The 15,479-nt window shown below is 41.8% G+C and overlaps 1 protein-coding gene across 1 annotated transcript; it reads left to right on the forward strand.

Moving 5' to 3' along the window:
• Nucleotides 1-919: 919 nt before the first annotated feature.
• Nucleotides 920-7,647, forward strand: zgc:153896 (uncharacterized protein LOC569930 homolog). The gene is made up of 5 exons (XM_031576995.1): nucleotides 920-1,801; nucleotides 4,489-4,634; nucleotides 5,190-5,825; nucleotides 6,280-6,559; nucleotides 7,055-7,647. Exons 1-5 carry the CDS (start codon nucleotides 1,552-1,554, stop codon nucleotides 7,129-7,131), a joined length of 1,389 nt encoding a protein of 462 aa, XP_031432855.1. The 5' UTR covers nucleotides 920-1,551; the 3' UTR covers nucleotides 7,132-7,647.
• Nucleotides 7,648-15,479: the final 7,832 nt, after the last annotated feature.

Genomic DNA, 15,479 nt, shown 5'->3' on the forward strand with positions numbered 1-15,479 from the left:
GGTGGGAGGAAGCTGATCAGAATAGCACCGGAGTGTTGCAGGTGCCATCAGGGGCCCGCCGCTTTCCTACTCTTCTGTTTCCTGAGTACACAGCTGCCGTGCCGTTCAGTGATGATGAGGGGCGAGGGGGAGAGGGGGAGAGGGGCTGTGATGACTAGCTCATTGGTTTAAGACTACACTCCTGTACCTTTCATGTAGTACAACACGTTGTCATATACAGTATGTACTCCCATGTTTCAGCATATGGTGTCATGTCACAGTCCTAAGACATTGCACTGGAATATCATTCTATAGCCAATGCTGCCCTCATCTGCCTGTTACAAGAACTACTTGGTCTTTAAGGGGTTGGATTAAATATATCTCTATAATTATAATTATAATTTTTTTTTTTTGCACTATATCTTTGTTATGTTTCTTTGATGTCTATTTTTATGTGCATGTCATTTCTTTGTGCATATTATGTATTTGCTGTAAAGCACTTTGAGCTGCATTCTTTTGCATGAAAGGTGCTATATAAATAAAGTTTTATTATTATTATTATTATTATTGTCTGCAAGCCTATTCACGCTCTGTCTGAGATTCAGGATTAGACAAGGTTACTAGGCTCTAATGACTCTTTAGATGAAAGAACCACTAACAACTAGTTGGGTTGATCTTGCATATGTAGAAAATCTAGATAAGAGGTTATATCACTCCAGTCCACTCAATAAAATTCTACTCCCACGACTCATTTCCAAAGCTTCTGCTTCCAAAGCAGACTGCAGCACTTTTTCAAGAAACGTATTTCACTTTCATATAGTCTGAATTTGTGCTCTGTTTGCTGTTTTTAATTTGAGAGTTCTAGTCAGAATTATTTTATTTACTCATCGTTCTGTTCATTTGTCATTTTACTGTGAAAATGAACTGAGATAAACATGCAGAGTGGACCATGAAGGCTTCCATGTCTTCATTTTGTTCATGTCTGAGTTGAAAAAGAAGAATATGCTATATAATGCTATATTCTTATCCTACACTGAACACATACAGTACATCTTCACATTAATAGAGACCTTTTACCCACATGTCAACTTGATAACTCAATGTACCGACATCGATTAGGCAAAGATTACCATGACCTTTTAAATCAGCTTGCATCAGCTTTTATTATTCCTGGCCTTGGCGGACCCTATGATTTCAAATGGCTGACAACCTTGGTCATATGGTTTTTATTACATGCATGCTCAGCAGAAAGGTCCAAATATCTCACAAATACAGCATTAGTGCTTAGTTCCCTAAACGCAAAAGATGCAACATCATTACAAATACAAGTATAGGTAAATATCATTATTATTATTATTATTATAAGTGTGTGATTTGCCATGTGCAGTAGTGTTTTTTTTACATATGTTGAAAGGTCACTCTGAGGAAACAGGATACAGGATTCATCCGGCAGTGTACAGAATTATCTTATCTTATCTTTATTAGCATAATATAGCTATACTATATAACGGTGCAGGTTTCTAACAGCACCACATTCATGCTTACCGTCTGAACACTTTTGTTCTCATCAAGATGAAGTCAGGGTTGATATTGGTTGCTTGCATTCTTTTGGGTGCAGAAAGCAGGCCTTTAGGCCAGGGTGGGAGAAAAGGCGGCTTCAACAAGCTGTTGCTCATTTCCTTTGATGGCTTCAGATGGGATTATGACCAGGATGTGGAGACACCTCATTTTGATGATTTGGTTAAGGAAGGGGTGAAGGCAAAATACATCACTCCACCAATGATCACCATGACATCTCCCTCACACTTCACCACCATCACTGGTAAGAGCAAGTATATAAAGGAAGTCAATCATGCTTTAGTATACCATTGAATATTTAGTCATTTAAGTGTCAGTGAAGTTATACAATCATTGTAAATTGTATAGTGAATATTGAATGTATATTTGAACACATTCTATATCGCACATTATTGGATCATAGCTTAGCAGTTTTTTTTCTCTGAATAAATACATGTTTATATTTGTTACGCTGCACAGCTATTTATATTTGTTACACTTTGTGAGTAAGCGCTGAATAAATCAACTGATGTAGTAAACTTTCAATCTGTTTCAATTCTTCATTAAGAGTTAGCAGTAGCATAATTAGGTGTTCTATAGAGGGAGAAATAGTAAACCAAAAATGTGTACAATGTTGATTTGTACTGAATAATGTTAACTGACTGAACTGCACAATTACCATCTGTTGACATTTTTAGGGATTAAAGAGGATTTTTTTTTTTCCAGACCAAGTCTTGATTAGATAAAGTGACCAGATTTCTGAAATGAAAAACAGGGACATTTCCAGTCTGGCAATATATAATTAAAATATATAACGTTTTTGTCAATGACATTAAAAAGGGGAGACAGTTTGGTTTAATTTATTTTGACCGTGGTAACTGTTGCATTGTAACAAACTATAGTCCTATAAAAAATGTATATTTCTTGCCTTCCCCCTGATGGTCTTTTAATAAGTCATGTGATTTGTCGCTCATCGCTTTTTAGAAATACATTTCACAAGTGTATCTCTGTGTGTGTCAGGTGCTGCATGTGAGTGATGGGGTGGGGGTTGTATGAGCTCATGATTCAGTCAAATTAAGTATAGGCAGTAACAAGAGACCAATGGATATAGCCCAACAGCCAGCCAGCCAGCCAGACAACCCCCTGAGCTAGCACCAGTTCTGAAGAGACAGAGACAGCCTACATCCAGTGCAAGCCTATACAAATCAGCTACCTATCACCTGGTAGTACGATTCCTAAATCCCGTAACCCCCTGCTTTAATCCCTGGGTTACCTCCTTGTTTGAAAATACATTTTTGGTGATGTTGAATTGATTCACCTGACACTTGCTAACTTCTGGTCGAGTTTTCTCTAAAACTAGGCGAGCAAGTGGTTAGTAGGAGAAGAAGAGTGATATGAAGCTGCAATAGCGAGCAGCCAGCCCCCTCTGCTGGCCGAAGCCAGCACAACGCGAGACATCTGCCCGTCTGCTCTGCTCTCCGTTCTTTCTTGAGACTTTCCGGTCTGTTTTTAATTCGCGGGGAAAAAACAGGGACATTTCCGTGAATAGCTCCAGCTGGGGACAAGCCACTAAAACAGAGACTGTCCCTGGAGAATGGGGACGTCTGGTCACTCTAACTAATTAATGTCGTATTGACCACGGAAGACGGGCAGCACAATCCCGAACTGCATGTTTAAACTATTTAAACTTTGTGTTCGTGTCATTTACATAGTGAAATCTCCCCGACCATTATGTAAGTCAATGTTTCATCAAATATGAACTGTACAGCTGGCACTGCTAGATAGGATGCATAGGATGGCATATGGCCCTATCCATATCAACAATCCAAAATGTCCACTGAATCTGTTCTCATCCAACCAGAGTGAACGACAAAACTTGTCTGCACCCTTTGTACACAACAAGGTCTCTGACGCCCTTGCAAACCCAAATTTAGTATTTTACACCATTTTATGTTGAGCGACACTTGGACTATAAATTGGCCTTTATGGCCCACGTGCCTATACAAATCTAGCTACTTATCACCTGCTCTGGTAACTCTGATCTTGGCGTCTCATGGAATTCAATTGACGGAAATCAGTTGTAGTGACGGGTAACTTTAAACTTTAATTTGGTTAAAATGTGGAGCAATTGAATTATGATGTGTCATGTAATTGTATTATTGTGCAATTTCTGTACATTGTCATTTATTTCAGGTGAAACTCTCAGAAGCCTTTAGGAATTTAAGAATAATTAGTCTATATGTTATGTTAGTCTACATGTTCAGGTTCAGAGGTCAGGTGGTCCTCAAAGGACTTTGAACATTATTTTCTATTTTTTTTAGCCTACTTTATGATTTTATTTCTAGTAGTAGCCCTACTCACATCTATGGACATTGAAACCTCACTTCAAGGCTGATTACATAAGCAAATACACATGCTAGTAGCCTAAGCAGGGATTCAAGGTCATGGTAATTGATCTTTATTACAACATTAGCTGAGTCATTCTGGAGATATTGATGTTCTCAACAGATTCCACTATCTGAACTGATTAGAGTATAGCTGATTAGAGAGATTAATGTCAGTCCTATTCACTTTTGTGGACCTGACTTAAGTTGTCCAACCAGCACTTTAGACCCCATTAGTACCCCATTATATCCAGGTGTTCATATCAATAAAATACAAACTGGGTAATTGTTTGTCGCATTGTTCCCATATCCCCATCCCTGAACTGACCTACTCTTTGAGGGAGCTATAGTGTAGTGAACTGGTTGTGAATGGAGCCTATTACCTCAATCTCTGTGGTATACACATGCATTCAAAATGGATCAACTACTACTAGCAACAATCTGTTGCAGAATGTCTATTTTTAGCTTTCCCCTCCTCTATTCATAATGCTGACTGCGAGAAGTAGGGGTTTGACCACCTGTGGAGAGATATTCTAATATGAACACACATCTCTATTTCTCCTTCTAGGCCGATGGATTGAGGATCATGGAGTGGTTCATAACATGCTGTTTAACGCAACGACACTCCTAAAGATCACCCATAAGAAGACAATGACGCGGTCGGAGTGGTGGGACAATGGACCCCTGCCTCTGTGGATCACAGCTCAGAATCAGGTGAGGGGGTCACCGACAGCCATTATTCAGTCATATGAAGCAGATGAGACTCACTGACAGCCATATGAAGTCATATGAAGCAGAGGAGACTCCCTGTGACCAATTATTCAGTGTCTGTCATGTGAAGTTGAGTGGAGATGAGTGGAGACACATATTTCACTGTTTTATTTTTAAGAAACTGACAAAACACTCCAAAAAAACCTGTTTTGTTGCTCTGTCATTGTTTTTCTCATCAATCTACACACAATCATTTTAGGATGAATCTGAAACATGAAAAAATGTGGAAAACTTAAAAGGGTCTGAAAACTTTCCATAGACACTGAAAAATCGTTATTGTGCATCATCATCAAGTTCTGTGAATCGTGTTGAAATAATCTGTGTCAGTTGTTGTTTTGCTTTGTAAATGTTATACATTGTCTATTGAGAAATATACAAAGAAAATGGCCCCAAAGGAAAGAGTTGAACAATAAAAAATGTTCTAACTTGTTTTTCACAGTGTTGTCACTGCTCATCAGTGTATTGTCACAGCTCATATTTTAATTCATTTCCTATCAGGGACTTAAAACAGCATCTTTCTACTATCCTGGGGGTGGTGTCAAGTACAGTGGACAAGCAGTGGACCGAGCATTCGTTGAATCCTACGGTCAGCCAGATGACAACGAGACAGAGTGGCGTCAGAACATAGACGCAGTCATGGGCTGGTACACTAAGGAGGACTTTGACTTTGTGACTCTGTACTTTGGGGAGCCTGATAATGTGGGACATGCAAAGGGTCCAGACACTGCAGACAGAAAGAACATTATTAAAATGATCGACCGCACGCTGGGTTACCTCAGAGAGGCCATGGCCAAGCATCACCTGACAGACTCTCTCAATGTCATCATCACATCTGACCATGGCATGACCACAATGAAGAACCAGAATCTTGATCCAAGTATTGACGAGATCGTAATCTCAAAATATATGAGCATCCTGGGGCTAGTACACTTTGAACTGCTTGATTATGGTGGCTTTGCAATGATAAGACCAAGACCAGGCAAAACGCAAGAGGTTTATGATCTGCTGAACAATGCCCATCCCAATCTGACAGTGTACAAGAAAGAAGAGGTTCCTGCAAACTTTCACATAGCCAAAAATGACAGAATCCAGGACCTTGTTCTTGTGGGAGATTTAGGTTACAACTTGAATTCAGTGAGTATTACCTGCTAACACTCTGATGTGAGGTGTACAGTGAGATCGTATGGGCAAAATTGAAAGTATCAGTAAATACTGTATTCGATTTTCTCATATGAATAATGCCTTTGAATGCAGTTTCTTTAGACTTTACTTTAGTATTTGCCATCAACTATGGTTTGATTAATTCAATTCCAACCCCTGGATCTGCCCTAAAGATACTGAGCTATACCAAAGTCATTCTTGATATCTCCAGATTGTTTTTGTATATATCTCTTTAGATACACCAGTAATTGATCTTTATTACAACATTAGCTGATTCACTTTGGAGATAATGATGTTCTCAAAAGATTCCACTATCTGAACTGATTAGAGTATAGCCAGGACACTTTAGACTAGGTAATGGTGCACATTTCAGTTAGGTGGAAGGTGGAACACAATGCCATTGAGAGAGTTGTTTATGTGTCCACAGAGAATTCCCTTGCATGTGAACAAAGGAGATCATGGCTTTCATAATCAGGAAATGGACATGAAGATGATCTTTCGAGCTTTTGGACCAGATTTCAAGAAAAATTACTTGGCTGAACCATTTGACAGTGTGCACACCTATGCCCTCATGTGCAAGTTAATGGGCGTGGCTCCAGCCCCAAACAACGGCTCTCTGGTCCACACCGAGGGGATGCTGGTGGATGACTTTAATGTTATTCATCCAACACCCGGCCCAGTGGTCCCCACTACTCCGACCCCTCCAGGTATGTCCTATATCTCTGGGTCTCTTCTTCATGTCTGAGACATACAGTACCAGTCAAAAGTTTGGACACACCTTCAATTCTTTTCAGAAGTGTTTTCATTACTTTTATTATTTTCTACATGGTAGATAACACTTTTTTTGTTTAGTACATCATTCCATATGTGTTCTTTCATAGTTAAAATGTCTTCAGTATTAATCTACAATGTAGAAAATAATAAAAGTAATGAAAACACTTCTCAAAAGAATTTAAGGTGTGTCCAAACTTTTGACTGGTACTGTATATGGGTGTTGATATTCAGTGAAGATATTTATGTTTCCATACATCTGGGTATACTTCTTCATGTCTGAGACATATATGGGTGTTGATATTCAGTGAAGATATTTATGTTTCTTTGATATTATTTATTATTATATTATTTATTATTATTATTTATTATTTATTATTATTAATAATATTCTTCTATTGATATTTATCCATGCATGTGTGTCATTCCAGGTGGACATGGAGAGAAGAATCAGATGTCACTTGTTCTACTAATTGTGTTGATCTTAACAATGTCCTGTTTAATATAAACAATAATAGGAGGACCTCTGAAACAACTGAAAAATATAATGGTTAGACAAATCAACATTTGTGTATTGACCCATGATTTAAGATTGATATTAAATATCTATACTATTATTAAACATGATATTTAATAATACAACCACAATATTATTGAACATAATATTATATAATGCTTTGTCAGAATACTGTAAAATTGTTGTATGTAGAATGTCAGGGTATTATGAGAGGAAACATGCTTTAAATGTTAACCACGGGCACACACAAGCATTACCACAAATCTATAAAGAGAGTGATTGAACAGAAAGAGTGGACAAATATTATTTTATTATTAAGTTAATTAATATGGTAAGGAGACACTGTATGTATCTTTCAAATAACAACTCACATCAACACTCAACAATCACATTTCAACCCTTACTTTCCAGCTTAGAACAGACTGTTTTTTTAGTTTGTATTTGTTCTTTTCTACTATGTTTATTTGCTATTATCTATTGTTAACCATACTTATTTAAATAACTATTCGGTAATCCACCTCATCAAATATTCAATGAGATCAAGTTTGTGCACCAACACAATAAATACACCAATAAATAAATGGTGGGAAGCAGCATTGGTGTCCTTGGCCTCCTTTGATAAAGTCCTGCAAGTTTGCGTGTGTACATGCATAGCCGTCTGTGTGTGTATGTGTGCTTGTGTGCAAGTGCAATGTCTTTGTGTGTGCCTGCGGTCGTAATTCCGGGGCAGAAGAGTGTTTTTCATATGTGGTTGCACCACGACCGTCACAATGTGTGAGACGGGTATGATGGGCATGTTTAAGATTGGAGTGCAGGTGGTCATCATTAGAAAGAACATCAACAAGAAATACTATGCAAGTCAAAATAAAATAAAAAATCCTTAAACAAGGATGCGCAGCGATGTACAGAAAACACCCAACACTGAATTGATGAATTTATTTACGGATCCCGGGTACAACATGCGGTGCATATTGCAGCCGTCTCCAGCCAACTGTGCGTTGTACCCATGGTTGGGCAGTTGTTATATTGGTTAGTTACTGGCTATGAGTGTCTGCACGTGACCGAGAGAGGATTGGCCACTGTGGGACATCCCCAACCAATAATAGCACAAGGAATTTAACATCTTGTCCTGTGTGTAACTGAAACAAATATGTGCCCTGCAATGCTTACCTGTTGAATTCACCCTAACATTGATTTTATAATTTTATGAACATGAGCCCAGCGTGCAATAAGGTTAAAAGATTGTGTCATCTTGTAACAAAGAAAAAGGTATGGAATTCCAGCAAGGCATTGCAGACAGCTGAGAAAAGTGGTTTCAGTGGGAAAGAGTTGCTCCCTCTGGCGTGTGTACTGTGGGCTTTGGAACCTTGCCAAAAAAGCTATAAGGCATATTACGTCCTCCTGCCTTAGGGGTCGCTGTTTTACCTTATTTCTATGTCTGTTACTTTGCCTACTGCTTTGATTGTGTGCAGGTGTTGCCTGTCAGCCGTGGGCGAAGCCCGTTATGTTTTAAGGCCGGGATCGCCGTCCAGAAGGCCTCTCCTTCAACTGCGTGCCACCACGCTATTCGGGCCTTCCTCGTCGTCCTATTTTTGTCATTGAAATTCTCTGCTCTATTTAGCCTTTTTGTTTATTAAAACCCCCTAGAAACGAGCCCATTCTGTCTTGTTGTTGTTTTCTGGTGGTCATCCTTGGTCGTGTGCGTCTTCGAGGGGAGGCAGTTGGCTACGCAAATGGTCTGCTGCGTCCCTACGAGCTGACGGATCAATACCGGGCAGGGAACCCACTGAAGATCAGCGAGAGGGATCAGTGTTTCTTTTTAGTTTTTTTTGGTAGGGGTTGTGGTGCAGCGCGAACCATCCAGTCATTGACGGGTACGGTTTAGTGTGTCGCTTTAGAGTTGAGTTGTTTACACTGCGCGATAGCAGTGATACAGGTAGGTCGAGAAAAGGTTTAGACTTTAGTGAGCTGCTAGGGTTTCCGGGTTTAAGTGCCCATTTTGTGCGTCTAACCTTAGACCTCACTGTTAAGTTAGGGGCGTGTTTTGGCACGGTTGAGAGAGCTAGTGGTCATTTTCGTAGAGAATTTAGTGGCCACTTTGTGAAGTTGTCGTCCTGTTGCAGCCAGTTCGACTGTGTGTTTGTTTGTTGTGACCATGTTGCAAGAATTTGCCGACGACCCGTCGGAGGAGGCATTCCATGGCCTCACAAAAGATCAATTGCTGGAGGTAGCTGATATATTTAAAATCGAGGTATCTGCTACTGAGAAGCGCTTAAAAGCACACAATAAAATCTGTGTTGCTACCTTTTCTCATCGAAAAGGGAATCTTGCCACGGGTCGACATGAGGGAGGCGGTGCGCCTAAAAGAGCTCTCTGTCCGAGAGAAGGAGTTAGACAACGAGAGGGAGGTCATCCGGTTGAAAGTTGCTGAAAATCAATTGCAGCTCAGGGAGTTGGAGATCAAGGCTAGAACTGATAACCTTGATCTGGCAACTACTGGCTCCTTTGATGCGAGCAGGCATATTAGGCTGGTTCCACCATTTGTGGAAAGAGACGTGGAGCGGTATTTTCCGCACTTTGAGAAAGTGGCGTTATCCTTAAAGTGGCCTAAGGATGTCTGGCCGCTGCTGGTCCAGTCCGTGTTAGTTGGCCGCGCTCAAGAAATGTATGCCTCACTGTCCGTCGAGCAAAGTGCTGACTACGACTTTGTGAAGGCATCTATTTTGCGGGGATACGAACTGGTCCCAGAGGCGTATAGACCGCGCTTTAGGCGTTTTAGGAAGGGCGATCGCCAGACCTATCTGGAGTTTGCCCGTGAAAAGGAGACGCTATTTGATCGCTGGTGCTCTGCTAGGGAGGTAGACAGCCAGGCAAAGTTACGGGAATTAATCCTATTAGAAGAGTTTAAAAACTGTCTTCATTCGCCGGTAGCTACCTACCTTAACGAGCGCCAGACTAACACTGTGCGGGAAGCGGCGGTCTTGGCTGATGAGTATGCTCTGACCCATCGCATGTCCTTCAGGGATAGGCCATCCGAGCACTCTCAGTCGGGTCGTAATGACAGGCCCCAGACTTCTAGGGATACCAAAGCAGTTTGTTTCTACTGCAAGAAACCTGGTCATTTAGTGGCAGAGTGTCCAGTGTTGCGGAAGAAGCAAACTAAAACTGTCGGGCTAATTAGAAGTGCGTCGCATCCATCGTCGTCTAGTGCAGTCTGCTACCGACTCTAAGACGGGGTATGAACCTTTTCTGAGCGACGGCTTTGTAACGCTAGCCGGTGGTAAACATCTCGCCTCGGTGCGCATTCTACGCGATACTGGCGCTGCACTGTCGTTTCTTTTAGAGGGGATTTTACCGTTGTCTGACGAGTCAAAGACTGGCACCAGGGTACTCGTTCGAGGCTTTGAGATGGGCTCAACTGTGGTCCCACTTCATCGCATTGAGTTGAACTCCAATGTGGTCACTGGCACTGTCCATGTTGGTGTCCGGAAATCTTTTTTCTGCTTCCCGGTGTGACATTTATACTCGGTAACGATATCGGGGGTGGTAACGTGTTTCCCCAGGCTGTTGAGCCTGTGGTTCTTTTTTTTCTTAGATTTATTTTTGGGCTTTTTGTGCCTTTAATCGATAGTGCAGTGAAGAGTGGGACAGGAAATGAGAGGGAGAAGAGCTGGGGAGTGGACAGGAGAAATGACATCGGGCCGGATTCGAACCCGTGTCCTCCATGGGCGTCAAGCCCGAATCTGGTCGGGGCTACTTCTTGCGCCACAGTGCCCCCCAAGCCTGTGGTTCTTGAGGGTGCACAACAACATCCCGCTGTGTTCCCCGCCTGTAAGGTTGAGGGTGAGGAGTGCACTGTTCGTTCTACTAGGCCTGGCAAGCAAGTTGAGAGTCACCAGGGTGTCCGTGAGAAACGGATGCCGAGTGAAGATCCTGCAGTGACGGTCCAGTCAGTTGCCGTTAGTGACATTATTCGTTCATGTGTGCGCTCCACGAGTGGGTATTGGTATTTGCTGGCAATGTGGGCTGCTACTCTTGTAATTACACTCGCATTGTTGAGTTCTGTTCCTGTGTTGGCTGCGCCTGGCTTTTCAAGGCCCTTCTTTCTGGCCATTGACGCCAGCGACCAAGGTGCTGGCGCTGTCCTTCTGCAGAATGGTGCTGAAAACGTCCATCACCCCGTCTGCTACTTCTCAAAGAAGTTTAACTAACAGCAACGGCGGTATTCCACCATCGAGAAGGAAACGCTAGCCCTTGTTCTAGCGGTCCAGCACTTTGAGGTGTATTTAGGAGCGTCTGACCACATTTTCGTGTTCAGCGATCATGACCCCTGAAGTTCCTCCACCGTATGAGAAACTCAAACCAGCGTCTAATGCGGTGAAGCTTGATCTTACAGTCATTTAACATCCTGATCAAGCATATTCGCGGCACCGATAATTTCATTGCTGATGATACCTGTGTGAAGTTGGCCCCCCTGTCTCGTTCAAAATATTAAAATAGCACTGCTGTTCGTTTGTGCTAGTTTTGTGCTGGTTTGTGCCGTAAAAATTATCGTTTGTGCTGTTAAGGGTTTTGAGTAATTCAAAATGACATTTTCTGGCCTGTGACGTCACTCAGCCCCCGTATTCGCCCCCCGTAGGCTACTCGGTGGAAGTTGCCCTCTTTGTTGTCATGCCCCCTTAAAGCATTGCCCTGTCTGCATTGCCCCCCCCCCATAATCTTTAAGAAACTATTCCTGGCCTCTAACTAGATTCCTGGTCTCTATCGTTTGTGCTGTCAAAAGAAATATTTGTGCTATTATGGTTTTAAAAATATTACTGTTTTATTTTTCACACGTGACGTCACTCAGCCCCCCCGTCAACCTTCAAATCAGTAAAAATGGTCTCTATCGTTTGTGCTGTTAAAAGAAACATGAAGTAATTATTAAAACTTTATTTTGCCCACTTGTTATGTAACTAGTTATGTAACCAGCCCCCCGCCAACGTCCAAATCGCGTCAAAATGATCTCTTTATCTATCCAATTTTTTCATATGTAAACATGAACCTAAGTTTAACATATGCCTATTGAATCTGGGACAAGCAGCCTAAAGCCTAGGCCTATTATTATTGCCTATAAACACTTTTGTGCACATCTCAGGCGCTCCATCAGGCACTCCATCTGTGGTCAGTCCCACACGTTTCTCCCAAGGCAGCCCCATTTAATGTACACATTTGGATACCTCTTCAAAGAGATATTTCCCCGTAGTTGTGCCATGTTTTTATTTAAATCCTGACGGCGGACGACAGGTCTTCCAGTTCCTCAGCTGGAAAGAAAGATGTTGGGGTTGGCAGCTGAAAACGTGTGAAAAATAAAACGGTAATAACTTTAAAACCATAATAGCACAAATATTTCTTTTAACAGCTCAAACCAGCACAAACGGAGCACAAACGATTGAGACTATTTTTGTGAGATTTGAATGTTGAGGGGGGGGGGCTGAGTGACGCCACGTGTGAAAAATAAAACGGTAATATCTTTAAAACCATAATAGCAGAAATATTTCTTTTGACAGCACAAACCAGCAGAAACGTAGCACAAACGATAGAGACCATTTTGACGCGATTTGAAGGTTCAGGGGGGGCTGAGTGACGTCACGTGTGAAAAATCAAACGTGAATATCTTTAAAACCATAATAGCAAAACAATTTCTTTTGACAGCACAAACCAGCACAAACGGTAGAGACCATTTTGACTCGATTTGTAGGTTGACGGGGGGAATAATTCCGCAAGCCGGTAGTGTTCTTAGGAGACTCTAATCTGTCAAATATCCCCCCCTTGCAGGATAAGGATGTCCAGGTAGACAGTTTCCCGGATGCACATATCCGACATTTTATTATACTTTTAAATGCACTTCCACACCCGGACCCCAGACCAACCACGTGGTCTTCTCAATAGGGCTACAAAACTGCGTGAAAACCAACCATGACATTACTATACGTAAGGACCTGTTGAGACTTTTAAGAGTGGCAAACATTCAGTTCCCAATGGCAAAGGTGTGCTTTACGCTCATTAATGACCACCCAGGTCTGCCCGAAGATGCACGGGCTAGGATTCGGGTTCTTAATGACATTTTAATAGAAAAAAAACATATTTTTTACCTGAAATAAACCAGCAATTGTTCACACTAGTCAGCCAGGGGTCCACTCAATGGACAGTTAACACCGCTCAATGCATTTTTGAGAACTGGCTGTCGGAATTGTTTGGTGAGTTTTAAACACAGGCAGAACAATACACCCCCTGTTTTCATTTCACCCACTGTTTATTTATTTACAGTAGACTAGGGTAATTAGAGAGACGGAGAGGCGTAAAGCCGGTTCTCTTACCATCACGGCAGCATACGCTTCAGTTCTGGACACGTTATGTGCCCACACATTTGTCCCTTTTTGATCATCAGCGCTACTGTTTACCTGTTCTGTGTCGCATCCCCTCATTGTCTTTTCCCTCCCCTCCTCCCCCCCTCTCCCTTTGAAAGCACTTATCTTTCTCCCCTCTCCTCATCTGAGGAGTGGGGACACCGGGAGATGGCCGCCCTCCTCTCTCTCTCCTCGACGTTACCACCTCCTTAGAGGCACTCTTGCCTATAGAGGGACAAGACAATATTAACATCATGAGTCAGAGTCCCAGCCATGAAACCTATGAATTCCTTTTCTCCTTAATAATATTTATTTATTTATTATAGTTTATATAATTATCCTATTTAATATATTGGTTTGCCCCTGTATGCACCTCCTCCTTCCAATTCACTTCCCCTCCCTTCTCCTTGTCCGTGTGTGAGTGTGTGTGTGTGTGTGTGATTGTCTTTTTGATTTCCCCTCCCTTATCCAGACAATGTTTGTTTTCTTCATTGAAGGCAGCATGGTCTGGATGACGCCTATTTATTTATTTTTTGGGCACTTCATTATGAATTTCTCTCGTGTGTGTGGTGTGGTTGTTTATATATTGATTTTAAGCACTTTATCCACCTACCCCCTTCCATAGCACTTATTCATGGCTGGTCACTCTGTTAAGTCCATCTGAGTGGCAGTCAGTAAACCCTCTTTCAGTGAGTGTGTGCGAGAGAGACGGGCTCTCCTTCTCCCCACCACGGAATTACCTTTCACAAGTAAGACTGAACAATTGTTTCTATTCGTATTTTGCCATTATAAAATTATTTATGTTGAGAGCTAACTGACAGTTAGGTGACAACAAAATCAGGGTATTAACAGCTAACGTGAAATGGGAGCAAAGCCTAACGTTATGTTTTTCTATCATTTGTCAAAAGAAGATCATATTGGCGAGAAATAAAGGGTATATGTATAATCTACCGTTACTTGCTTGTCAGTAATTACAATGTATGTATAATGTAATTATATAGCATTTATATTTGCTCAGTTTGTTGCTGATGGATGGAACACCTCTTCATCGATCAAAGAGGTCTTTTAAATTGCGACGCTTCCATCCATCCACGATCTTTTTGCTGTCTGCCGTTTTGTTTCTGTAGAAATTCCTTTATGCGCAGAGTTTTTCAGTTCATACATTTGTCAAACTAAAAGTGGAAAATGGAAACGTCCATTTACAACTTTCAATGAGCAAAATGACTTGGTGCTCTTTGGAGGCATTTTGGTTAGCCAGGATCATATTGACAATCATATTGTTTCTTTTGAAGGCACCTGTCTCATGGGGTTTGTGATCAACATTGACACCCTGATGTTGATGTGTCCTGAACTGCTCCAGTGTCAGCGATACATCTGCACCTATAGGTTCAGCCAGGATCACTTGGAGCTCCTCTTCAACTCATTCAGAGCATCAGGTAAGGATTTCAGAAGTTTATAAATTGTCTTTCCAAAAAAGTCCTTGTCGTCTGAAAAGAGCAAATATCTGTATTAACTGTTGTGTGGGTCTGTGTGTGTTTGTTTTTTAGGGGGCTGGAATAACAATCCTTCGGCAGGCCAGTTCCAGGGCATCTTCCGCCGTCTCATGGTCCGATGCGGTGTCTCTCCGAGCACTTCGGGCTGTTGAGATGTCCTCTGCCTCTGAAACCGAAGAGCTTCCACCGCCCTTTGTGAACGTCTCTGCACTTATCTGTGACCACAGCTACCTACCAACCCGCTTTGGTGGCTTTGTAGAAAACGCACTTGTATACATATCAGGGTTTGTGGTTCACCAGATACTGAGGAAGCTGTCCTGTGGTGTATGCCGTGCTAGCCTGGTGACAGATGCTGCACGCGCATCTTTCGATCAGAGCTACCATTTGCTGACCCTAAAAAAGAGGAGGGCTGATGATTCCTTCAGAAGGAACAGTGAAGGTGGTCAGGTCAGCAGAG

The sequence above is a fragment of the Clupea harengus genome, chromosome 11, assembly GCF_900700415.2.
Source record: "Clupea harengus chromosome 11, Ch_v2.0.2, whole genome shotgun sequence".
In the NCBI taxonomy this organism is placed as follows: Eukaryota; Metazoa; Chordata; class Actinopteri; order Clupeiformes; family Clupeidae; genus Clupea; species Clupea harengus.

Bases quoted from the DNA above. Each gene is read 5' to 3' on its own strand.
- zgc:153896 (XM_031576995.1), top strand. From the start codon at position 1,552: ATGAAGTCAGGGTTGATATTGGTTGCTTGCATTCTTTTGGGTGCAGAA. The intron at 1,802-4,488 runs GTAAGAGCAAGT...TTCTCCTTCTAG, and splicing joins ACACTTCACCACCATCACTG to GCCGATGGATTGAGGATCAT. The intron at 5,826-6,279 runs GTGAGTATTACC...ATGTGTCCACAG, and splicing joins TAGGTTACAACTTGAATTCA to AGAATTCCCTTGCATGTGAA.